The following is a 26,510-nucleotide window of genomic DNA, read 5'->3' as shown; positions in this document are numbered from 1 at the left end:
ACATACACACACATACGTAGTGCAAATCTAAAACAAATCCGTTCTATAAAGTACAAAAATACAGTATGTTATGTACAGTGCAAAAAGTTTTTTTTTTTTTTTTCCTTTGTATGTAATGGCAGAAGATGATACGTTAGATAATATAAATAGACTTAAACTGTGTATTGCACATAATTATTGCTCAATGGGGTGACTTTAACTGTTCATGAGATGGAAAGCCTGAGGGAAAAAAACTGTTCCTGTGACTGAAGGTTCTGGTGCTCATAGCTCTGAAGCGTCGGCCAGAAGGCAACAGTTCAAAAAGGTAGTGGGCTGGGTGAGTGGGGTCCAGAGTGATTTTTACAGCCTTTTTCCTCACTCTGGAAGTGTACAGTTCTTGAAGGGGGGGGGGGGCAACCAATAATCCGCTCAGCACTCCGAACTGTCCTTTTGTAGTCTTTTAATGTCTTATTTCGTAGCTGCCCCAAACCAGACAGTTATTGAAGTGCAGAGGACAGGCTCAATGACTGCCGAGTAGAACTGTATCAATAGTGCCTGTGGCAGGTTGAACTTCCTCAGCTGGTGAAGGAAGTACAACCTCTGATGGGCCTTTTTCACAATGGAGTCAATGTGTGTCTCCCACTTCAGGTCCTGTGATATGGTAGTGCCCAGGAACCCTCCACTGCTGCCACAGTGCTGTTTAGAATGGTGAGGGGAGTCAGTGTTGGGGTGTTCCTCCTAAAGTCCACAATCATCTCCAACGTTTTGAGCATGTTCAGCTCCAGGTTGTTATGACTGCACCAACGAGCCAGCCGTTCAACCTCCTTTCTGTTTGCAGACTCATTGTCATCTCTGCTGAGGCCGATGACAGTGGTGTCATCTGCAAACTTCAGGAGCTTGACCAAGTGGTCCTTGGTGGTGCAATCATTGGTGTAGAGGGAGAAGAGTAGTGGGGAGAGCACACATCCCTGTGGGGCACCAGTGCTGACTGTACAGGTGCTGGAAGTGAATTTGCTGTCTGTCCGTCAGAAAGCTGGTAATCCACTGACAGATAGATACAGGAACAGGGAGTTGGTTTAACTTAGTCTGGAGTATAGCTGGGATGATGGTGTTGAAAGCCGAGCTGAAGTCCACAAAAAGGATCCTTGCTTATGTCCCCTGTCTGTCCAGATGTTCCAGGATATGATGCAATCCCATGTTGACTGCATCACCCACAGACCTGTTTGCACGATAAAATTGAAGGGGATCCAGAAAGGGTCCAGTGATGTCCTTCAGGTGGGCCAACACCAGTCTGTCAAATGACTTCATGACCACAGACGTCAGGGCGACAGGTCTGTAGTCATTAAGTCCTGTGATTTTTGGTTTCTTAGGGACAGGTATAATGATTGAGCATTTGAAGCGGCATGGGACTTCACACTGCTCTAGTGATCTATTGAAGATCTGAGTGAAGATGGGGGCCAGTTGGTCAGCACAGGATCGGAGGCACGCTGGAGAGACGCCATCTGGGCCTGAAGCCTTCCTCATCTTTTGCTTCCGAAAGACGTGCCACACATCATCTTCACAGATCTTGAGTACAGATTAGTAAGAGATGGGTGGAGGGGGGTTGCAGGAGGTGTTGATGTTTGTGTGTGTAGTGAAGGTCAGAATGGGTGTGGGGTGTGAGATTGGGCCTTTCAAATCTACAGTAAATCACATTCAGGTCATCAGCCAGTTGTTGGTCCGCCACAGGGTTGGGGGTAGGAGTCCTGTAATGATTAAGTTGTTTCAGGCCACTCCACACTGATGCAGGGTCATTAGCTGAAAACTTGTTTTTCAGCTTCTCAGAGTAATTTATTTTTGCCACTCTGATTTCCTTATTCAGTGTGTTCCTGGCCTGATTATACAAGACTTTATCCCCATCTCTGTAAGCATCCTCTTTGGCATGGTGAAGCTGTCTGAGCTTTCCTGTAAAGAATTTATCTCAGAAAAAATGTATCTCAGAATGAAGAGAAATGTTTTGCTCAGTCTTCAGTTTACGAAGTTCTAATGGTTCTACAAAGTTTCTAATATCTTTAGCAGTAGATGAAGATGTGGAACTATAGAGATTAAGAGAGAATTCTTTAAAGGCATTATTAATATCAGTGGCCGAGGTAAGTTTCACTGAAGGAAAGGTAGAAAAAGACTCTCTCTGCTTTATGTATCTAGCCAAAAGCTTCCCTGCTTTATCCCCCGACTCAAAGCATGACTGTCTTGAATAGCCAAAACTCCATCTTCTGTGACAAAATAGTATCTGTATTTCAGTCAGGTCAGTTCTCTAAGGCCATCAGATGACTTTCGGCGCTTCAGCTCTGCCTCTGCACATTTAATATTCCCTTCCAACTCCACAAGTTCTCGTGCTTTGAATTGTTTGTTGAATGAGGCATACTGTATGATTCGACTCCTAAGAACCGCCTTAAATGCCTCCTATGCCACTCCCACAAAAGATACTGAGGACCAGTTGGTCTCCATATAAACATTGATTTCAGCCTTTACCATTTGTTGGAATTCAGGATTTTGCAAAAGGGATTCATTAAAACACCAACTATATGATTTGTTTTTCTCTGTATGTGGCAACACCTCTAAACACTCCAGGGCATGATCTGAGACTAAGATGTTTCCAATTGAGCAATCAACAACAGATGAAATGAGGGACTTAGATATAAAAAAAAATCTATTCTAGAATTAATCACTACTTATAGTCCCTACCAGATGGGTTCAAATGTCTCCAAATATCGGTAAGATTTTTACACATCCTTTGAAGCATCATTGTTGCTCTAGGAGGCTTGCACACTTTTGCTTTCACTATGATCAAGGACTGAGTCCATCAAAAGATTAAAGTCTCCTCCCAATATTATATCATGAGGGGTGCCATCAGCTTGCAACATCCCTTCAAGATTTAAAAAAAATCCCTGATCATCAGCGTTAGGTGCGTAAATATCGGAGTGTTGGTGGCGTAGTGGACTAAAGCACTAAACAGTTAAGCAGAAGGTTGCTGGTTCAATCCCCACAGTCACCACCATTGTGTTCTTGAGCAAGGCACTTAACTCCAGGTTGCTCCGGGGTGATTTTGAGACATTTTAATTGTAGATGCTTACTTACCAATGTAATGACTACCTTGCTCTTACTTGAGCCAGCACTAAAGACAACATGTCCACCTCATATCTTCCCAAAATGTTCAGCTTCCTGCAGGGAAAGATGCATTTCTTGAAGAAACACTATATCATATTTGTTACGTTTAAGAAGAGAAATAACCTTCCTTCTTTTTATGGGGTGCCCTAACCCATTCACATTCCATGCGGAGAGAGAGACAATCCACTTATACTAACATTTGACATTTTGCCATTATAGAAAAAATAGTTTGTGTGTCAAAAATACAATTATAAAGGCCACATTCCAACATTAGTGCAACAAGCAAACCCCAAACTTCCCCCCTAAACAAAATAAACAGAAAAATAAAAAACGTCCACATTAACAAGTGAATGTTCAGTGGTCGGTCCACTTGGCTGCAACATGAGTAACACAAAATAACTTACTCTGTCATTGACTTTATGAAGGACATCGCTTGCTGTGGGCATGTAAATATTTTGCTGTCATCCTTTGCATCTATTCTCAGTTTGGCCAGCAACATCAGTGCAAAAGTGACTTTCCGTTGATGTAAGAGTTTCTTGCATTCCTTGAATCGACCACGTTTCTCTCCTATTCAATTCGTATAGTGTGGGAACTAGAAAATGCTGTGGTTCTCCTAAGAAAGCCTTCCTTTACTCCTCGCCTCACACAACATGTGATCTTTATCGGATGATCTCAAATATTTGGTCAGAATCGATCAGGGCCTCTCAGCGGATTGCCGAGCCGGAACCCTTTGAGCTCGCTCAATTTCCAGCTTATGGCCTGTTATGTCGAGCAGACTCGGGAAGGAATTTCACAATGTCCCGACCTTCTTTGTCCTCAGGAATTCAAACAATTCGGACATTATTCCACCTGTTACGATTCTCCAAGTCCTCCAACTTCTCCCAGACGTGCTCCAAATCCAACTAATTCCCTCTCCGATGACTCCAGATAATCAATACATTTCTCGACATCCCCCACTCTTGTAACCACCTCAGTGAATTTTGTCTCCATGGCAGTGATTGATCGACATATTACAGCAAGATCTTCCAAGTCAGCAACGACCTTTGTCAGCATTGCCGACATGTTCATCCAACATGATTTCCAAATTTCACTCACTCCTACAGACAAATCGGCTCCATGGCTTGTAGCCTGCTGCTCTGAGGTGTTAGCTTGAGCAATTAAATGTCTTTTAATGTCTCCAGAGCCTGAAGATTTTGAATTCTTTGACACATTGTCTTCCTAAAACTAGCAAAGTACACAGAGCTCGCCATTCACACGTCCGAACCTCGCATGGTGTCACGTCACTCCCCATTTTTATTATTTGTTGTTTTGTTGCTAATTTTAAGTTAAGTTCATTTTATTAAGTTTAATATAATTTTGTATAATGCCATCTTTACACCGCAAAGTCAGAAGCTGCATCTGAAGTTGCATATACTGCATATACTGAGGTGTACATTTGCACAGATATTACAATTGCAGAAATAATGTTATGAAATTGCAGGTTATGAACATTCTTAATTTACTCGCCCTCATGTAATTGCAAACCCTGAATGACTTCTTACGTGAAACACTAAATAATAAATTCTGAAATATGTCCTGGTTGCCCTTTTCCATGCAATTAATGTTAATTGTGTCTGAAGCTTCAAAACGCTTCAAAAAGTAATCAAAAGCACCATAAAAGTGGTATGTATAACTTGTGCACTGTATTTTAAGTCTTCTGAAGGCATTTTATCAGTATGCATAAAGTTAAAAGCTAATATTTAAGAGCAAATTAATTGATATATTATGAAAAATTATTGAACATCAATCATGCATTCTTGACATCCCTGCTAGAAAACATGAACAAGTCATACCAGCTTCAGGTGGTCAAGATGGTTTTTAGAATATATGAGCTGATTTTTTGCTGGTCAAAAAGGGCCTTCAAGCACTTCCAGGTCCCCACCAGCTGATAGTTCAGCTGGTCAAAAGCCTAAACCAGCTCAGACCATCTAATGAGCTTGTTCCTGTTGGAAACCCTGTAAAACCAGCTAGCAACATTAAAATTATTTTTTGTTCGAAACCCATATGATTTCTACTTTTCTGTGAAACGCAAAAATAGTTTTTTTATTTTATTTTTTTAAAGAGTTATTTGTTTATTATTTATTTAATCATGATTTGGATGATTTTTATTTATTTGTTTATTTTTGTTAATAATTATTTAAAATTAAATCTATTCTTCACTTAAATCTATCATATGGCTTCAGAAACTACTGTACACTTATGATCTTTAAGTGAATCATAATGTGAACTGATTCCTTGCAGTCTCCTTCTGTCCTTATCTAAATCTCAGCCGTTCAGGATGTGGGAAACATATTTTGGTTTAGGTGCTCTGGAGGAGATGTTTTATGGAAAGATTAGTATCAGTCTCTTGTGCATAAATCCTTCATTCTTGGCTCGTGATCTTGTACACGCACACATTTGGGCTCAGTTTTGCACATTGAAGTGGACAGCAGAAATCCAGTGTTGTTGCCATCCCTGTTTGCAAGCATATCTGTGGAATATTATGTGAGGTCTCATTTCGTTCTGTACCTTGCAGATTCCACTTTAGATTCACTCAGAACTGGTAACAGCATTTGAATATTGGCACAGCAGTGACACTTTCTCATCCTACTGGAGTCATTCCACTTCAGATACTCAGATTTCAGTTTGGGATTTTAGTTCCATGACTGTTGAACTGGAATTTTACCTTAAGCAAAGAATGTTGTCCCAAGCAGAAAAAACATGAGTTGGCTTCTCATTATTTTTGGGTTTAATGTTATGCAGGATACATACGCATAGAAATACATAGGCCACACCAGACCATTGTCTGTGATGGAATTTCCCTTTATTGTTTGTCAAGGGAAATACAGTAACACAAAGTTACACAGCCGCCTTTCACAAACGTGCATTTTTCAGTCAGGTTTCCTGGAAGTGTAAAAACAGTGAAACCTTGGTCAAGCCTAGTTTGGGGCCATAATTAATTCACAAGAACAGCATTGTTACAGTACTGAATTACAATTGAGTGGAAATGAGGGTAAAGGGAGGAGTGTTGGGACGTGTATATTTATTTATTTGTTTATTTCTCAGAGAAAGAGAGAGGTTGTATTAGGTATTAGGTATCAATATACTGTAAATATCATTCATTATAATTATTATATTTATTTAAGTCCATTTCTGCACAGCCACATACCTTGAAGCCTTGGCTACAAAAATGCTATGAACAGTTTCACCATTGTTGCCCAGAAAGAAAGAAAAAAAGATTCTAGTCATTTAACACACACTGAGCTGTTGTGACAACATGCCCCAACAGCAGGCCAGATTGTCACACCATATGAGTTGTCTCACTGGAAACTTCTACTAAACCAGTGGTGAAGGTGTCATGTAAACATAAGAGGGTGATGGGGGAACTTGTCCTCATCATCACCAAAACAAGATCTACACCTCTCTTTAAATCTACACCTGCATTAGAACAGCGTATTATAAGCTTTTCAACCAAATTTTTAAGTAAAACAATTATGAAACAAAAAAAAAAAACAATTCCTTAAACAAAGAAATGGTAACGGTAATGTACAAAAATATTGTTTTGGCACAAATATTGTATTTAATATATTGTTTATATTTATGACATTTAAAATGCTCGAAAGCACATCATTATAATGAAATAATTACCTTTGTCCCAAGAACATATTTTAAACGTTCGGTAAAAATCAGCTTTCGTAATATTGTTTGCCGTAATGTGCACCAGTTTGTTTTGATTATGTTCACTTTTTTTTGCCATGAATGGTAAAATTTATTTTCAGGGTGGGGTACATTTCACAAAAATTACTCTGCTTTAAGAGGGTTTTAGACTAGTTATTTAGACAAAAACACATTTGTATAATTTGACTTTTGACTTAAAATTGTATCTATATTATGACAACAAGTCTTTTCACCATTTTTATAATCTTTTAGCTGTTTTGCGGTTCATTTAAATACTCCTGGAGTGTGACCATATCATTTTTAAAAACTAAAGTATTCCATGTAGTCGCTCAATTAATATGAGTCATAAAAAGTGCATGTAAAAAAAATTGTTACTCCGGTATTAGAATTATGTAGTTTAAAGTATTTTTAGATAATTACAGTACATCAAACTGCAAAACACAGCTGTCACTGCTTCAAATATCATGTCAACTCACCATTTACATGTAATGTTTATGTCTACATTTATGGCTTTTTCCAGCAGTGCTATATACTGAAAATAATGAGGGGCTGACATTTAAAAAAAAAGAAATTGGAATGTTTTTGCACAATAGAATTCCCATACACACCCAGCAACACACCTACTCAACCACCCATCCAAACATGCATGCACACTCGCACAGGCAGGACTTTCATGAAACTGATGCAAAGTTCATCTGATGTCATCATTCTGTGAATCCCATAGTGGGAACGTGCAGGCCTTTTCACATTTCTTTTAAAGATCATCTTTTTTTTTTTTTTTTGCCTCTGAAATACCAGAGTGCTCTCTGCGCAGAACTCAGCCTTTATATGTGCAAGCCATCAGCGGTGAGTTTAACCAGAGATTCTTTTATTTATGGAGATAACAACCAACGGGGTTTATGAGAGAGAATGTATATGTAAATAAGATCTAAAAAAAACATATAATCCCAAAAAATTTGCAACGTATACTTTCTTTAAAAAAAGAAAAATGTTATGCACTGTCCGGTCAAAAATTACTGCGAACAACAAACTAAGTGGCCCTTCTTGATCAGAATAGGAGGATTTTTTTTTTTTATGTTATTCTCTTATTTCTATATTTTTATTTTTGTGGATCTATTCTATATATGTGAACATCTGTAAAGCACATTGTAAACACTGTTTTAAAAGGTGCTATATAAATAAAACTTTACTTACAATGGTGTTAACATAGTCGTAGTCACAAATTTGGTTATTTGATTAGTTATCTGTAAATACAAAATCTTTCTTTCTTATATTTCTTATATTCAGTGTATGACACAAATAAAAAAAAATCAAATTCAAAACAATTTTAAAATGATTTGTTTATTTCCTAGATTTAATTCGATTTTGAATCGCAGATATTAAATGTGAACTGAATGACACTGTATGACAGGCGATTGTACTAATTCCAGGATTTCAGACATCTTTCGCAAACACTGCATTCCACATGTCATGTTTTATAATGTTGGATTATTTGTGGATTAGATGTTGGCAGATTTGTTTTGAGTGATTTTTAGTGATCTGTTCTGAGAAATCTAGAGGATCTGTTTAAAGTAGGGCTTAACTGGTTTTCCTTATGATGTGGCAACAGAACGGGGAAGTTAGAACAATGTGGTTGGAAAAAGGAAAGATGGTCATCCAGGACAGTTTCCAGAAGCAGAAACTGTGCAATTTTAGAATATAGACTTTATAAGGAATGTTTTGGCTCAGTGGAAGGTGAGATCTTGCTCAAGGTTGCACTTAAAAAAAGATTAGCCATCCAAGTTGAGATGTTGTGAACACCCTGGTTAACATAAGTCATGTATAGAGAGAGAGAAAGGGAGAGAGAGAGAGGGAGTGTTGAGAGTTTTGAAATGAATTTGGAAGGAATCAGAGAAAGATTGATAGAAGTTGTAATAGTTTTGTTCAGTGATGTTCTGTAGGAAACTTAATGACGCACCTAATCAGAGCATTTGGCAAGAAACTGTGTGTGGGCAGATTTAGAACATCAACATATACAGATTTTTGAAGCACAGATTTTTTTTTAAAGTTTGGGGGGGTTGTCAGTGAGGAGATCCACTGTTGACCTTGAAGACCACTGATATATATGTATAATGTATATATTGAATACTAGTTGAAATATTTTTACTTATGCAAAATCTAGAAATATTAGGAAACGTTAACATTGTTAACTGTTAATTAAACGTTAACTGTTTTCGCTGATCTTACACTCCTAGTCAGTGTGCCTGTCACACTTACCACACCGAGTACCACACCTGGAGTCGCAAGTTCGAATCCAGGGAGTGCTGAGTGACTCTAGTTCCTAAGCAACCAATTGGCCCGGTTGCTAGGATGGGTAAAGTCATGTTGGGTTAACCTCCTTGTGGTCCCTATAATGTGGATCTCGCTCGCGGTGCAGCGCATGGTGAGTTTTGCATTGATGCCGCGGAGAATAGCGTGAGCCTCCACACAAGCTATGTCTCCGCTGTAATGTGCTCAACAAGCCACGTGATAAGATGCGTGGACTGACTGTCACAGATGCGGAGGCAACTAAGATTCCTCCTCCTCCACCCGGATTGAGGCGAGTCACTACGCCACCACGAGGACCTAGAGCGCATTGGGAATTGGACATGCCAAATTGGGGAAAAAAACGTAGGGAAGGTGTCACACTTAATGACTGCCTTTGACCGCTTTACTGTCACACCCCATTTTCAGAGAAGGGTATAGCTGCAGGCAGTGCTCCAAAAGGAGGCGGTCGCTCTAAACCGCCATTAAAGAAATAGGGAGCCCCTTACCTAACCCTTTCCCTAACCTTAACCGCTAGTGGAAGTGATGCCCCTTTTGGGGTTTGCGCCATCCCCTTTTATAAGAACCCGCCTCCCTTTTGGAGTAACCCCTCCCTCTTTTGGAGATTCTGCCCCCATTTGGAGATCTCCGGCCTGCAGCTATACCTACTTGCATTTTCACAGCCAATCAAACTGAAGCTTTTAAATACACAGATATTTTTCAATAATACTCCCAAGAGTCCGCTGTATCTGTTATGTTTGGTTGTTTGTTAAAGACGTGCTATTGGGAATGCATAGCAAAAAGAAATTGCATCCTTTTCTTTCACACATTTTATTGTCATGTGCAAAGAGCTGGGCAACAAACGTGTGTCATTTGGTAGAAAGTGAACTATTCAAAAGTGTACTAAAGCACCATGAACTACATGAACATCGTGAAATACAATTTACATTCACTGAAACAAAACCTGCAGCTGTATTCAATCGTTTGACAGTGATGAGGATCATGTGCAGCCTGTGAATGATTGTCTACTGCAGGTAAAGATACTTTCTAAAAAAAAGTGAATCAAAGCACATTACATGAAAGCACTTAAAAGTACTTAAAATGTTTTTTGGGCACGTTCTTTGGAGTAGCCTTCCATATAAATACCATGATATAGGCCTATTGTAATAACAAGGTTTTAACATACTTCACCATGATTCTGCCACAGTGGGCTTTTGAGTAAGGTAACTTTGATAAACCATCTTGTGCTTTATAATGTGAAATTAATGGTACACAATCTACTGTATATAGTCTACTATATATATATATATAGGTTACTAAAGAAAATTATGCTCCTATAATCACCAGATATGAATGCTTTGGTGCTGTTTTTGCAAAAATTAATAAATAAAATGTATAATTTTAAACCCCCCTACAACAACATAATACAGCAGATTGTGTACTTGATGGGCCTCCGGCTCCCCAGTAATGATGAAAGCCTATAAGTGTACATGCTGTGAAATATACTGTACAATGTGAATATATCTTTAGGGCAGTGTGCCTCTTTTTTTTTTAGACCTCTTGACTTGGTTTACGTGCACTTTACATTAAAGTTATTCCTATTTTTTTACATCAGTAATGTCCTGACTAGAGGTCGACCGATATTGTTTTTTTTTCCAGGCCGATGCCGATCTTTTGAAATCCGGGTCGGCCGATGGTCGATTAATGCTGCCGATTTATTTTGGCCGATATGTGCTTGTTTTTAACCTCTTATTTAAACCTTTTATTTGAAAGATAAAATGTAACACAAATAATTACTTAAGAGAGACAACATTTCTCAACAAATACATTTATTGAACACTTGACCAATCTGCACTTGTACACTTAAATTAGAAATGTTTAATGTAAAAACATATTGTATAAATAATGTGTAACAAATATATTAAATAAACAAAGCAGGTGTTATGAACTGCTCCGAGACAGGAAGGTTGAGATCCAAATGCAGCTTTAATGAAGGGGCAATCCAGACACGTAATCCAATATTCAGAGCATCCAAGAGAAGCACAGGCATAACTAGGGATGGGTATCGTTAAGGTTTTAATGGTATTACTACTATTACCGATCCTGCTTATCGATCCGGTACTTTAACGGTATTCTTAACGGTTCTATTTGTTATAATATATATATAACAAAGATAAATGTTATATAGGCACAGTGATTTAATTTCAGGATGGTCTACTAACATTACTGTTCAGGTGTGGTCTAAAAAGAAATGTAATAAAGGAATCAATTGTAAAATAACACTGCATAGTTTATCATAGATAGATTAATGCCTATTAATGCAGAAGTTATTCATTCAAGAGCTGTAAGTGATTTTCTCTTTGCCTTTTTTTTTTGTTTGATTTGCAGTAATGGCTCAATCGTCAGCATGTTTATTAGACTGCTTCCCCTTTAAGACCGAGTCTAATAGGCTCCTGATGCACCATATTTTCTCCCAACTATTTCCATAACTACGTCCATTTAAGACATAAACTGTGTTTAAGTGAATCTCCAAGCCGGTCGTTTTGACATATTTTTGTGTATAGTTCATCGTTTAGACGCGCACATGAAACCCAAAGTAGCCTATACTTTGCTTGTCTCATTGTGGTCTGTTTCGGAGTGCGCGCCGCCTTGGGAACGGTATATCTTGCGCTCTTTTTATTATTAAACGCGTCCCGCAATTTAGCAACAGTAGCTAGACTATATTTTACAACAATCACCGATCGTGCTGAATCTGACATTAAGTTTGAGTTTTAGGGAGAAATGTCAGTGCACCGCTGTGAAGGGAAGGGAGTTGTGCTAGACAGAATGTGGCTTATGTATAAATATTCTTTTTATAATCTTTGGAAGGCGAAATCTAAAATAAAATCAGACTAATATCACAGATCTAAAGTGTAACCAGACTATGTTTGAATGTTTAGTTCTGTCACTCATTAAGCAGGGCTCGCGTTGTGCTCGCTGTGGCACCGTGTGAGCGAGATCTCTCTCTCTCTCTTACTGCGAATAGCTAAATTGCATCACAGACAAATGGTTTCATATTATTATACATAGAAATGGCTGGCGAGATAAAATAAGTTTCTCTTTATAGCAATAATAAATGTATTTTCTTAATTTCTCCAGTACTGACAGCAGAAGTGATAACGTCCGAGCTTACCAAAGCCAGTCCTTCAATAGCCTATAGTGCGTTGGTATCTTTTTTATTACTTATTTCTCTGCATTGAGTGACAACCCTCTCAAATATAAGATACACAAACAGAACAAATACAAGTCTCAGATTCACTGTCTGTAATTGCTAATATTCTTGCTTAATTATTGTGACATGATAGCAACCCTTCTGCTGTGATAATGCAACTTCAACTACGCTATCAATATCCAAAGTAGCCGAACGTCGCATTTTTCTCAAAGTTGGCAGTAACATATCAAAAGTTTTTAATTAAATATAAATAACTTATACAAATTTAATCCTTACTGTTTTCTCCAAGGAACTTAGCTCCTTCCTTAGGCACTGGATGAGGTCTGATCACTCTGCTGGAAAATGACTCTAGGGGCAGCGTGCGTCAAACATGTGTTCCACAACAACACTAGGCCGTCCACAGATGCGCCTGCCTAATAATCGGCTTGATATACTTGGATATTGGCCGATGCCGATTATTTTAAAAAAGGCTAAAAATAGGGCGATTAATCGGTCGACCTCTAGTCCTGACTATACTTTGTGATCACGTGAATGCCATTTTGGTGAATTAAAGTACCAATTTCCTTCTGAAACAGCAACATCTGTACATTATTCCAAACTTTTGGCTGCCAATGTGTATATGTATGTATATATATATATATATGTCTTATTGCAGTTATGCATTTTGCAGACGCTTTCATCTAAAGTGACTTACAGTGCATATAGATTTTACCCAAGAACCAAGACCTTGGCATTGCTGGTGCCATGCTCTGCCAGATAAGCTACAGGAACCAGAAAATATTATTGGAGATATTTTTAAACTAAAAAGTGTAATTGTTAATATCTGTTCATTTGAAAAGGACTGGAACCTAACATACTAGTGAAAATCCACCTCAAAAAACACTATTAAATGATTTTTAAATATCTTTATTCAATAATCACAAATGAGTGGAATGCTTGTGTGGGAACCCTGATCACAGATGTTTTTGAAATGTGCTACAATCTAATCGTGTGCCCTGTGTCTCTCTCGGTTTCCTATTTCAGTACAAGTGCCAAAGTGCTCGAAGACACTCCAGTGGCCATGACAATGATTGTGAGGTGAGACCTTATGTCAGTATCTCTGTGACTCTCCCTCTGCATGTGTCTCTCTTGGTATAATACTTTTGTTTCACTGCCCAGTAGTACAAAAGTACAATAAAACACTACATTCACAATGCATTTTAAGGAGGGAAACATTCACACATGCAATACTGGACCATCAAAATTACATGAATCTATTACAGAACTTCTACACCAGTGATGGTACATTTCAGGTCAACGGTAGTCCTGCTTTCAAGAGGCTTTATAAAAGATTGTTTTATAAATGTACATTTCCAGTGTTTTCACAGAGAATCATGTCTTTCTTATTGCAGGAGGGAATGTGTTCTAATGATTCTACCACAACCCTCACCGTCTTTGGCCTGAAACCTAGATCAGGTAGAGTAAATCTTTCTCTCCTCTTCTGTTTCATGTCTATTCATCACAAGTCTTCCAAAGACACTGACATTTAAGCCTCTTACATGTATTGTGGCTCCTGTGAAAAAAGAATTCTATCCAATGCTTATGTCAACTGAAATTTAGATGGCTGCGTTAACAATAAGGATTTTCCCCTCAAAAGAAATTCTAGCATTCATGCATGAAGCATGGTCAAAATCAGCTGAATTGTTCAAATCTATTTTAGCTTTTCTATTGATTGCACTTGAAACATGCAAGCATGATGTCTGAAATCAGATGTAAGCTGTGAAACTCTGAGAAGCATACTTCATGTGATGTGCTGATAAGCAGTGTTCTCACACATTTTTTTTTCTAGACAGAATTTTGACCTCTGTTATTTCATAAACAAGGTAATAATTGTATAGGCAATAATTGGCCTTAGTTTAACAGGAATTTCAGCAAGAGCATTTCTTTGGAAAACTATCTCAAGATAACAGTCTGTAGGTTTTGAAATATAGCAATAGAGTTTTGCACAAATAAGTGCTATTGTTTATTATCTTCTTTTTACAACTTTGCAATTCAGTGGACAGGATGAGGAAGACCTGTACTTCCCGTCTCACAAAAATACAATTAATAAATGTGAAGTATCAGAACTGCTTGTTTTGCAAGCTTATCATTCTCTCCAATGCTTCCCTTTTATAATTTAAACCAGTCATATTTTTAGAAAAGATTCAGCTCTGTTTCTTGTTCTCACCAAAGGTTTTAGAGGTAGTGCTTCTAAAAAACAGTCAATAAATTGTTTAAAATGTGTTGATGTTTACTTCAGAATATCTTAGTGGCATAATACAGTAGTAGAAATATAAATAAATCATGCTTTTCTATATGTTTTATGCTAAAGTTTGACTGGTGATACATACATGCCTTACATGCATTTGTCTGCTGATACACATAATCGTCAGTCTATTCCCTGTTATTTTTTTCAGGTGGTTTAAAGTTGCACTCAGTAATTTTTTCCCTAATAAAAAGGTTTTAGTCCTAAAGAAATGAGTAGTAATTTTGAAACATGTGGATAAAATCGTGACTACTCACATGAGGTGAAGGCTCTAGTCATATCAGTAACCTTATAAAAGCTGTTTTATTTTACATGGGAAAGGCATCCTCATGAGGGCTGTCATTTTAGATTCACATGACCATCTGAAAACTACTTGCTTAATCTCAGTCTTGTTAATAGACACTTTCTTTCTTGGGTTTAATTAATCCTGACTGATTTTGAATAGTGAATTTCTACAATGGCACCTGTAACTGAAAACAATTGATTTTGAATGATGCTGCATCCACACCACTAGGTGTCACTAGTGGTGTCATAAGTCCAAGATGACAGGAGAAAAAGTTACTGAGTTTACCTTTAATGCCAGTTCATAAGCAACCAATTTGCCTGGTTGCTAGGATGGGTAAAGTCATGTTGGGTTAACCTCCTTGTGGTCCCTATAATGTCGAATTTTTCTTCTGTTTATTTATAGTCCTCAGAGCAATGATAAATACATTTACTATATAAACTGCAAAGTGTTGCCAAACAGACAGAAAAAGAGAAGAGTCAGTGTCACTTCACCCAGAAATTAGATTGTGTGGCTTGAACAAAAAGAGACGCTAAAACAGTTGGGGGTTTAAATATTTTAGGTCAACATCTGATGTTGTTAGTGTGTTTTGTATCAAAGTGTTTTCAATGCATAAGTCATGTTTTTAATAAATGTTCGACGGAATGTGTGTCACAAATCTTTAGAAGACTATCAGAAGAATATAGAGAATCCAGTATAGTAGACATTAGAATCAGAATGAACTTTATTGCCAAGTTTGCTTACACACATAAGGAATTTGTCATGGTGACAGAATCTTGCAGTGCAAAGAGAATGCAACCATGTATACATACATACAAACAAATGCATTTAAATATATTTACATAACGTGTCATAAAAATAAGAAAATAAGATATACAACGGAGCAATAATGGTGCAGAGTGATCCAGCAGATGGAAATAACTTCAAAAAATCAGATGATTTGTAGAAGGAATAACAACTTTAATTTGTGAAAATTAATGAATAAATAGTGAAATAGTAAATTCTGAATTAATTCGATAATACAGTTAAGAAATGCTTGATTATAAATGTTGAGTGAATATAACCTAAGGATATACCCAAGGTCTAAGTCTTGGAACAAACCTAACAATAAAAGCCTTGTCTTTATCTAATGAACTAAGTAAGTAGATGAGAAAAAGTTAAGTACAGAATGAGGTCTCAAAGTTGGAATAAGATGCAAAGAGCTAGACAACAGAGATGTTAGTCTGCCATCCAAAGGTCTTTATACCTTCTTGAGATTGTGCCAGAAAGCACTTCCTTTTTAGGTGCAGAAATTCTGCACAATGTTGAGCAATAGTTCAAGGTGTCAGGTCAGGTCATTATGACCTATTGAGGTGTGAAAACTGTGGTTAAATGGAAAGGTAGAATAACTTTCTCGCATGTATTTATGTAAAGAAGTCATACATTTTCCGATCTCAGCAAGTAGAAGCATCCAAGATACATCCTGATTTGGTATGTTTTGATATAAGTAGGAATGGATGGATTGAATATTGCACATGGTTTTATTGACCAAAGGAAAGCAGACATTGAGGTGATGTTTCATTTGACTGTGGAAAAAGCCAATGGACAAAGCAGAATGTTGTGTACTTTTGTCCAAAGCTCACGTCTGAACAGGCTCTCAATCTGTGTATCTGTTACTCAGTCCTCTCCCATTGCAGTCGACAAGACTTCAGCTCCACAGACCCAACCTTCACCATGAGGAGAAAGATGGAGCACCTCAGGGAAGAGATGGAGCAGATCGGACTCCTGCGGCAGGTCACATTCCACCTTAATACCTCTGGGTTATTTAACAAATTGCAAAATTATTAGCAAAATGATTGATTCATATTTCTAGTGTTAGCCAAATATTAATAATACACAGAAACACGTTATATTGCTCTAATATATAATCTGTCTTTGAAGATTTTAGCTTGAGGTTTGTAATAATGAGCATTCTTTCAAAATTCTTCATTAACACAGTGTCTTGGTGCACATGTAAAAACAGTCACCTTGTTATGCTTCATTTTTGAGTCTTCTGTATTAATCACACAGCACGTTTCTACTTGTCATCATGAGTGTTGTTCTTGTTGACTCTAGTGTCTTTCTTGTTCTAGTTTATTTCAGACAGTAATTGGTACCTTTTAACCGGACAGTGGGGGGAGACCGGAGGCAATTGTTGCATTAAAAAACAAATTACAACTTAATTGACAGTCTTCAGCTATGTACTTTAATGAAATAACATTAATTACTGTAACAAAGGTTAATTTCTTGGGCAGATAAAGAGGAAGTGGGACCCGGTTTCCATGTTCCATGTGAATAACAGGAATGGCTTTACAACTCACACTCAAAACAAAAGTCTGCTTTGCAGCATAAAAGGGAAAGACAGGTCAGCTTTTCAGCACAACATTCTATAATACAAAAACACAGTCTCTGGTGTGCAAATCTCTCTCCTCTCTATGTGGACTGGGTCTCCTTTTATCTCTCCCCTCTTACTGCGAACATAGAAATGGTCATTAATAGCAATTAATCTCAGGTGGATGTCCTTACCGCTTTTTCTCTCCCCAGATGAGCGCTGGACCAAGCCCTCACCTCCACAATTACCTATTATAAAGATACAAATTTTAAATCAGTCATTACATTTTTAATTCAAAGCTAGTGTTTCCCCGGACTGCGTATCCATGATAAAATTCTGTATGGTGGCTATTAGCGACAGCTAGGCATCTGTCATTCATGTTAACTATTAACCAAAAACTTAGAGATAAAGTGGATAAATGTTTAAATTTAAAGACATAAAACCTGTACACAGCAGACATCCAAATAAAAAAGTTATTATTGAAAAATCCTTAGGAAATGATGCTACTTTTTCTGCGGCAGAGAGAGAAAATGACTGAGTATGTGCTTATTAGTGTTACAATTGCCCCCGGGCTCCCCTTCTGCAACAAAAGTTTACTTTAAGTGAGGAAAGGAATGTTCAGATAAGAATGAAGATTAATATTAATACGGGTTAAGGGTTCAAATTAAGTGTGTAGCTATTTTTACACATGAAGCCCATTGAATTGCTTTAAAATTGCTGAACTGACTCGCTTTTCTGTAAATTTAACACATCTGTTATTTACAAAAGCAATAACGTTCCACGTTAATGCATTTTGCTATCATTCACACACCACCACTAAAATGTTGTTGAAACTCAAAAGTCTCTGGATATAACCTTTAACCAGCTGCACCTGAACTGTAGTAGTTCCATTAGAATATCAGTTGTTAACATTTAGATGAAGAGGAGCTCTTTTGTTTCATCATCTGTCCAATGGATTGCATTTTTTTTACAGTAATTGAGATAATACATATTCATGTGCTCACACCTAGCATCAAAACAGAACATTTCTGTCAATATTACAACTAGTTAGCCAGCCATTTAGTCAGATCCCATTAACAGAAACATATTGTTACATTTATGGCAATGCATCAAGTCTTGTTCAATTCCATGTCCAATTCACAGCTTCCACATCTTCAGTGCTGTCCTTGGTGCTGAAGGGCTACCTGTGATGAACCAGAATAGATGAACTGTGCACAGGGGTCTTACGGTGACGTTTCAGCACATGAAACATTTTCATAGAATTAAAATGTTTTCCTTATTTTTAATCAAATATTTTTTTACAGGCCTAGAAATCACTGCAAATTTTCAAATTCCTGGAAGGTTCATGGTAAACCTGGAAATATCTGGTAATTTACAAAATTGTGATTTCCAGGCCTGGAAAGGTAATGAAATATATTAAATATTAAAATGTCTTAAAAAGAGTGACGCCATGCAAGAAACAGATGTAGGAGCTACTAGCTCTGTGCACTTTGCTATTTTTTTTTATTATTTTCATGTTATAATTAGGTGAGATTCAATACACCCAGTTACATATTTGCTTTTTGAGGTAAACATAGTAAAGAAGTCAAAATCCTCAGACTCTGGAGACATTAAAAGACGTGCTCAAGCTGAAACCTCTGGCAGCCCTGCGAATCGGGGACTCAATTTGGAGGCCACGACGGGAGAAGAAATCCAGCGTCAACTGTCCAACATTTCGGTGATGCTGACGAAGGTTGTGCTGACTTGGAGGATCTCGCTGTAATGTGGCGATCGATTATGGTGAAGGAAACAAAATTCTCTGAGTTGGTCACAAGAGTGGCAGATGATGAGAAATGGATCAATTATCTGGAGTCATCAGAAAGGGAATTATCTGTTAATCTGCCCGCGTCTCTTTGTTTTCATTTTGGAAAAACTGGACGATCTTGAAAATAGGAATCGAAGGAACAATATAAGGATTGTTGGAATTCCTGAGGATGTAGAGGGTAGAGATATTGTGAAATTCTTGGATGAGCTCGACATAACAGACCATAAACTGGAAATCGAGCGAGCTCACAGAGTCCCGGCTCGGAGATCTGCTTAGGGAGAAAGGTTCTGCTCAATTCTGGCCAAATTAATGAGATCATCCGATATACTGTCAGGTCCATAAATATTGGGACATCGACACAATTCTAATCTTTTTGGCTCTATACACCACCACAATGGATTTGAAATGAAATGAACAAGATGTGCTTTAACTGCAGACTTTCAGCTTTAATTTAATTAACATCCAAATCAGGTGAACGGTGTAAGAATTACAACAGTTTGTATATGTGCCTCCCACTTTTTAAGGGACCAAAAGTAATGCGACAGATTAACAATCATAAATCAAACTTTCACTTTTTAATACTTGGTTGCAAATCCTTTGCAGTCAATTACAGCCTGAAGTCTGGAACGCATAGACATCACCAGACGCTGGGTTTCATCCCTGGTGATGCTCTGCCAGGCCTCTACTGCAACTGTCTTCAGTTCCTGCTTGTTCTTGGGGCATTTTCCCTTCAGTTTTGTCTTCAGCAAGTGAAATGCTTGCTCAATCAGATTCAGGTCAGGTGATTGACTTGGCCATTGCATAACATTCCACTTCTTTCCCTTAAAAAACTCTTTGGTTGCTTTCGCAGTATGCTTCGGGTCATTGTCCAACTGTACTGTGAAGCGCCGTCCAATGAGTTCTGAAGCATTTGGCTGAATATGAGCAGATAATATTGCCCGAAACACTTCAGAATTCATCCTGCTGCTTTTGTCAGCAGTCACATCATCAATAAATACAAGAGAACCAGTTCCATTGGCAGCCATACATGCCCACGCCATGACACTACCACCACCATGCTTCACTGATGAGGTGGTATGCTTTGGATCATGAGCAGTTCCTTTCCTTCTCCATACACCTCTCTTCCCATCACTCTGGTACAAGTTGATCTTTGTCTCATCTGTCCATAGGATGTTGTTCCAGAACTGTGAAGGCTTTTTTAGATGTTGTTTGGCAAACTCTAATCTGGCCTTCCTGTTTTTGAGGCTCACCAATGGTTTACATCTTGTGGTGAACCCTCTGTATTCACTCTGGTGAAGTCTTCTCTTGATTGTTGACTTTGACACACATACACCTACCTGTGTTCTTGATCTGGCCAACTGTTGTGAAGGGTGTTTTCTTCACCAGGGAAAGAATTCTTTGGTCATCCACCACAGTTGTTTTCCGTGGTCTTCCGGGTCTTTTGGTGTTGCTGAGCTCACCGGTGTGTTCTTTCTTTTTAAGAATATTCCAAACAGTTGATTTGGCCACACCTAATGTTTTTGCTATCACTCTGATGGGTTTGTTTTGATTTTTCAGCCTAATGATGGCTTGCTTCACTGATAGTGACAGCTCTTTGGATCTCATATTGAGAGTTGACAGCAACAGATTCCAAATGCAAATAGCACACTCTGAAATGAACTCTGGACCTTTTATCTGCTCCTTGTAAATGGGATAATGAGGGAATAACACACACCTGGCCATGGAACAGCTGAGCAGCCAATTGTCCCATTACTTTTGGTCCCTTAAAAAGTGGGAGGCACATATACAAACTTTTGTAATTCCTACACCGTTCACCTGATTTGGATGTAAATACCCTCAAATTAAAGCTGAAAGTCTGCAGTTAAAGCACATCTTGTTCGTTTCATTTCACATCCATTGTGGTGGTGTATAGAGCCAAAAAGATTAGAATTGTGTCAATGTCCCAATATTTATGGTTCTGACTGTATATCTTGTGTTACAGATCTTGTGATCTTGTGTTTGAGAATTTGACAAGAGTGAAACGCAATCAGTTCAAGGAACGTAAGAAACTCTTACATCAACGGAATATCGCTTTTGCACTGATACTTGAGGCCAGATTGAGAATGGACACCATAGATGACTGCAAAATATCTACATGCTCACATAAAAGATGTCTTTTATTAAGTTATCTGACTGAGTAAGTCAGGGTGTTTTTATTATTATTATTTATTTTATTTTTATTTTTTAAACAGCCTCTGAGTGAATTTGACTCTTGATCATCCGAGGAAATAGGAAGCCTGTTTTGTTTCTTTTGTGCTGGTTCTGCCTAGCGGCTGGAGTTTGTTTTGTGGAATAACACTGCTTTTGGGACTGTTGTGGATGAATCTGATCGTTCTTTGTGCTTATGCCTCCTGTTGGCTGGAGTTTGGAGTATTTTTGTACCCTAAAGTGGCAGATACTCTGGAAATGGAGATTACTGCTTTTGGGAAAGGTCATGAAGCATCAGTGTATTACCCCCTGTTCGTTCAGAGTCTGGGAAGTGAGCTTCAAATTCTCTCAAGAGATATTGGAAGAAGGATTTAAATATGGTATTGGAGGAGGGAGTGTGGGCTAGGATCCTAAAAAGCATCAAGTCTGCATCTTGAGATACAAGGGTCCGTCTGATGCAATTTAAGATTTTGCATAGGTTCTACTGGACCCCCTCTAGATTGTTTAGGTTGGGTCTTAAAGAGACACCCATCTGCTGGCGGTGCCAATAAGATGGGGACACAATACATGTATTTTGGGGATGTAAAGATCCAAGAATTTTGCTTGAGGGTTCAGAACTTTATGAGTGAAGTGTTGAACACTGAACTTTCATTTAGCACCAGACTCTGTATCCTGGGTGATGGGATGACTCTGGACATTGGGGACAGATATTTAAAAAGTTGGGTCCTAACCGGAGTCATGATTGGTAAAAACAAAATCATCCTCAGGGGATGGAAATCGGCTGGGGCACCCTCATTTTGGGAATGATGGATTTGTAGTTTAGTTGGGTTTGTGTTTTACTGATTTTGTTTGAATGTATATCTTGTATTTTTTATTTTTTATTTTTTATTTGGATGATCTAATTGTTGGTGACCACAGTAGTAAATTTTTGTGGTGGTAGGGTAATGCAAATAATTAATTAAAAAATGTTATGTTGTGTTAGTATGAAATTTTTTTTTTTAAAGTAGCTGCTAAATAATCTGATGCCAACCCATGATGTAATGCTTTATATGTCATTAATAAAATCTTAAAATCAACCCTAAAAAAATAATTTAAAAAAATGTCTTAAGAGCTTGGAATATTTTATCGTGAATATACCGGTACATTTTTTGAGTTATGCACCACTGTAAAATATTTGATTGGCTATACGTTGCTCTTTGTTAGTGTAATTGCTATCAAATTACTTTCACAAATTCTTATCTAGTAATCATGAATGCCTGGAAAAGACATGGAAAATTAATGAAAATGTATTAAAAGGTGTAGGAACTCTGAATCAAGTAACCATTGGTTGTGTGTGTTTACAGAATCTCGAGTGCAGGTTAAAGGTTTTATTGCCAGATGATGTGGGTGTTGCTTTAATGGATGGTGTTGTTTTATGCCATCTGGCCAATCATATCTGTCCTCGTTCAGTGGCCAGCATTCATGTGCCCTCCCCTGCAGTGGTAAGTTCCATCTCACACCTTTCTTTCTGGCTTGCTTCAGACTTTCTTTGATCCACTTTACTGGAAACCATTAATGAACAGTGTTTCCAAATTCTGAGCACTTTACCATTCATTGTTCCATATTGAGCATTTGAATTAAGACATACTGAGAACCTAAACAACTTTGTACAACATGTGCAATGGAAAACTGAAGATTGCAGTGCAAATATACTGAAGACAGAAATGCAGAACACTGAAGACTGCAATACAGTTCAAATGTAGAATACAGTACATTGTTTGAGGTTGTGTTTGTAAAGTACAATGGATATGCCTAACCAGGTGTAAGGCAATAAAGCAACAAACATTAAAATCTATCTGCTCCATGTAAACCCTGAGGACAGGAATTTGTAGTGCAACATTTTCGCATTCAGTGTGGACAAATTGCTTGTTGCTGGAAAAGTCACGTCTGGTTTGGACTGCCAGATGTGAAGGTTACGTGTCAGATACAAATTGACATGAGTGCGTGTCTTCTGTCTCTCTGTATCTCTCCTATAGCCAAAGCTGACCATGGCCAAGTGCCGGCGGAATGTTGAGAATTTCTTGGATGCTTGTAAAAAGCTTGGAGTGCCACAGGTAGGATTAAGCTCCATTATCAGCAGCTGTACATTACTTCTATTTTTATTAAGGGAATAATTTACCCCAAAATGATAATTTACCCTGATAAAAACAAACCAAAACACGTGAGCAACTGTGAACGACTGTCTCATAGTTTTTTGATGAACTTTTCTTATGTGTTTGTGTATCATAGGACAAATTGTGTTTGCCACATCACATCCTGGAGGAGCGAGGTCTGGTAAAAGTTGGTGTCACTGTACAGGCTTTGCTGGATCTTCCATCAACAAAACCCAACCAACTCTCCACCATGTAGCATTGCTTGATCATGGGATGACCACTGGCATCCATTTACCCTGCCTTACCACCTCATACTCACATCCTCTACCCCAGATAACCTCTCAATACCGAACTTTGATCTTGATCATGACTCTTCACCCTAGCTCAACTACAGTGACAAGTCCGACATCCCCTATCTCTTTTAACTCCCAATGAAAGGGACTAGACATATTAAGCCTACTCTAGTTGAAAACCACACATTTAATTCAGAGGGAGAACGGGTAAGCAGACTAAAACCAAAGTGGGCTACAGACACCATTTGGGCCAGCTAAATGCAGTAGACTAGTACCATATTACTGAATTCACCTTTTCATGGATAAACTCTAAATATCTGTTTTTATTCCATGAGGCAGGTAAACCTTCTTTTTTATCTGCTCATCTCTCTTGTTGTCTCTTCTCTTGGACCGGTGAGCCTTACTGGTGAGGACTGGAGAAAAGTACACAGCTGTCTGTCTGATTATGGACAAGAGGGAAGGTGTTACTTAAATGCCAGACCAACCCTCACCTGTATGAAGTCAATAAGAGCTGTTTAACTGCACCCTATATCACCTCACATTCTGTCACTCCCTTGCTACATGAGGAAGAATAATAGAACAGAAAAATGTTCATGTAAATCTTAACCAGACAAGCACAGAGGAAATCCGGAAAATTGGTTGTAGTAAACAGTGTGTCCCAAGGAAACAACTGTTGACTCATTGCTGTGACAATGGGCTTTGCACTATAAAGTATTCACTTTTAGTCTACAAGTCTGGATGGATGTGGTTACATGCCTGTACAAGACAAAGTCTCACGTGTATGCTTTTACCCGCCTGCCAGTGTTTTCCAATGTTTTATCTTTTTTCATTATTGTTTTCTCTGTTATTTCCAGGGAGATTTATTTAATACTTCAATTCTCATGAACAATCGATGCCTGCTTTAGGCATTCCCTGCATCAATTGGAAACGTTTTTGCCCTTGTGCCTGTGTAAATGCAGTGTGCTTACATAAAAAAATCACTTTTATTGTGTGATGTGCAGGTATGCATAATTGCAGCACTAAGAATAGGTCTGTTAAATGTTCCTGCAAAGCTGAATATTATTTCCATACAGTTGGAACAGTCCATTAGTAATTAATACACAATAGTTTGTAATGATTGAAACACTCAATCACTTAAGTTAAAGATTTTTTTTTTTTTTAAATATCTTGTGGAAAAACAAGTCAAAGGAGTCTTTGATGCTTGGAATATTCAAGTTGTAAATTATTTGATGCAGGAAATTTTGTTCACCACCGTAAACTGTGAAGATGTGTTAATTGGGGAACACAATTTTAAAATTGTGTATTCATTTATTTATTTACCTTACATTTACTTATATTTATTTGTTGAATCGTATTTACTTTTTCATAAAAACAATTTGCAATGCCAGTAGAATTTGAGAAAGTGTTTTATATATTGCACACAGAGACAGACATGAAAATTGAGGAAACCATCTGAACAATAGACCAGTAGTTCTTAACTTTTTTGACACTAAGGCCCCCCCAAATTGGCAGTCGCCCCTTCCCCATTTATGTTTTATTGGAATCCAGTTCAAAATGCGTAATTTATTGAATGAAATCAACAGTTTCAAGGGCCCAGATAACACAATGTAATTGACATCTGCTAAACATCTTAAAAAGATCAAATTTACAAACAATCGAAATCATAAACGTCTCAAAGACATCTACTGAATGTCTTTTATTGACATCCGAGACATACGTATTGACATAGATGTATTGCAGGTGAGCAAGCAACATAAAGAATACATTTTCCAGATGTAAGTAGGGGAGAGTGGGGCACAAACTAACGTGTGGCTAGTTGTAAACTGTTTATTTAAAATGAGGCAAACTTGGTATAATTGTAATCTCCAATCTGTTAGCTAGCATTTTGCATAGTCTTTTAATTCCCAGGTTTAAATCCCAGTTGCGCCGACGGAGCACGTTGTAACACTGCGTTACAGCGTACCCCAACTACAAAAAACTATTTACAATTCCATGCATTTGTTTTCCAAGGTTGTACGCTCTACAGTATTGGTCTACTTTGCAATAACAGGACCTCCATTAAGCATGATCATGCAAAATCATTGTAAGCAATCTGATTTTAATCAGAGTTAGAAATATAATGCCATTATATATTGTATACATACATCTTGATTTTTAGAAGTTTTAGCACTTTCATTTTTATATTATTCTAATATAATTTATGAAAAAATTATTTTAAGTTATCTTGGGGCCCCTTGGAAATTTGCAGAGCCCCCCCTGGTTGAGAACAACTGGTATAGACTACATACTGCATGCTACATTTTGAAATGTATGCAAAACTACAAAGTCTGCTACAGTAATGATTCAAATTGTAGCCAATCATTGTCATATGATCTAAAACCTACAGCATATCCAGTTGCAGAAATACTGAAACTGAAGTTTCATGACAATCATATTGCACTGTGGGAAACAGTTCTTGATTATTACAGTATGACAATCTGCATACTGTTATTACTGTGTGCTGCGTTCCAAATTTCTGTCAAATTTAATGAAGTTGTGTGAAAGCACAACCATTCTTGTGGTACAATATTTATTTGAATCTTCCCATCAAACTTCATACTGGCAATGCTTTGAAATATTATCTGAAAATGTTCAGTTTGTATAAAGAAACATTGATTAAAATGTAATGAATAGACAGGAGGCACCTCCTATGCAGTGCACACATAATACTGTATGTATAGGTGTTTTTTTTTATGACGACTGAAATCGCATGCCTGCATCAAACCATCATTCATGTACATAATCTCTGTATAAACACATTAGGATGTTTCTTTAAAAGGAAAACAAAAAGTTTGAAATGTCAGAATACTGGAATAAAACAA

General features: G+C 37.7%; 1 protein-coding gene across 4 annotated transcripts in view; it reads left to right on the top strand.

Moving 5' to 3' along the window:
• LOC127639143 (leucine-rich repeat and calponin homology domain-containing protein 2-like) overlaps positions 1 to 26,506 on the top strand; it is a 127,158-nt gene extending 100,652 nt beyond the window's left edge. For 3 of the 4 annotated variants that reach the window (XM_052121035.1, XM_052121027.1, XM_052121019.1), the window contains 6 exons: positions 13,340 to 13,393; positions 13,708 to 13,771; positions 16,544 to 16,656; positions 22,568 to 22,705; positions 23,240 to 23,317; positions 23,493 to 26,506. In XM_052121035.1, the coding sequence (XP_051976995.1) occupies positions 13,340 to 13,393; positions 13,708 to 13,771; positions 16,544 to 16,656; positions 22,568 to 22,705; positions 23,240 to 23,317; positions 23,493 to 23,612 (567 nt within the window). In that variant the 3' untranslated portion in view covers positions 23,613 to 26,506. Of the gene's footprint in view, positions 1 to 13,339; positions 13,394 to 13,707; positions 13,772 to 16,543; positions 16,657 to 22,567; positions 22,706 to 23,239; positions 23,318 to 23,492 lie in introns of those variants that run through there. The other variant, XR_007969933.1, reaches the window with a different exon arrangement.
• Positions 26,507 to 26,510: the final 4 nt, after the last annotated feature.

The sequence above is a fragment of the Xyrauchen texanus genome, chromosome 4 (genome assembly GCF_025860055.1).
Source record: "Xyrauchen texanus isolate HMW12.3.18 chromosome 4, RBS_HiC_50CHRs, whole genome shotgun sequence".
NCBI classification, from domain to species: Eukaryota; Metazoa; Chordata; class Actinopteri; order Cypriniformes; family Catostomidae; genus Xyrauchen; species Xyrauchen texanus.
This window is presented reverse-complemented; position numbering and strand designations above follow the sequence as displayed.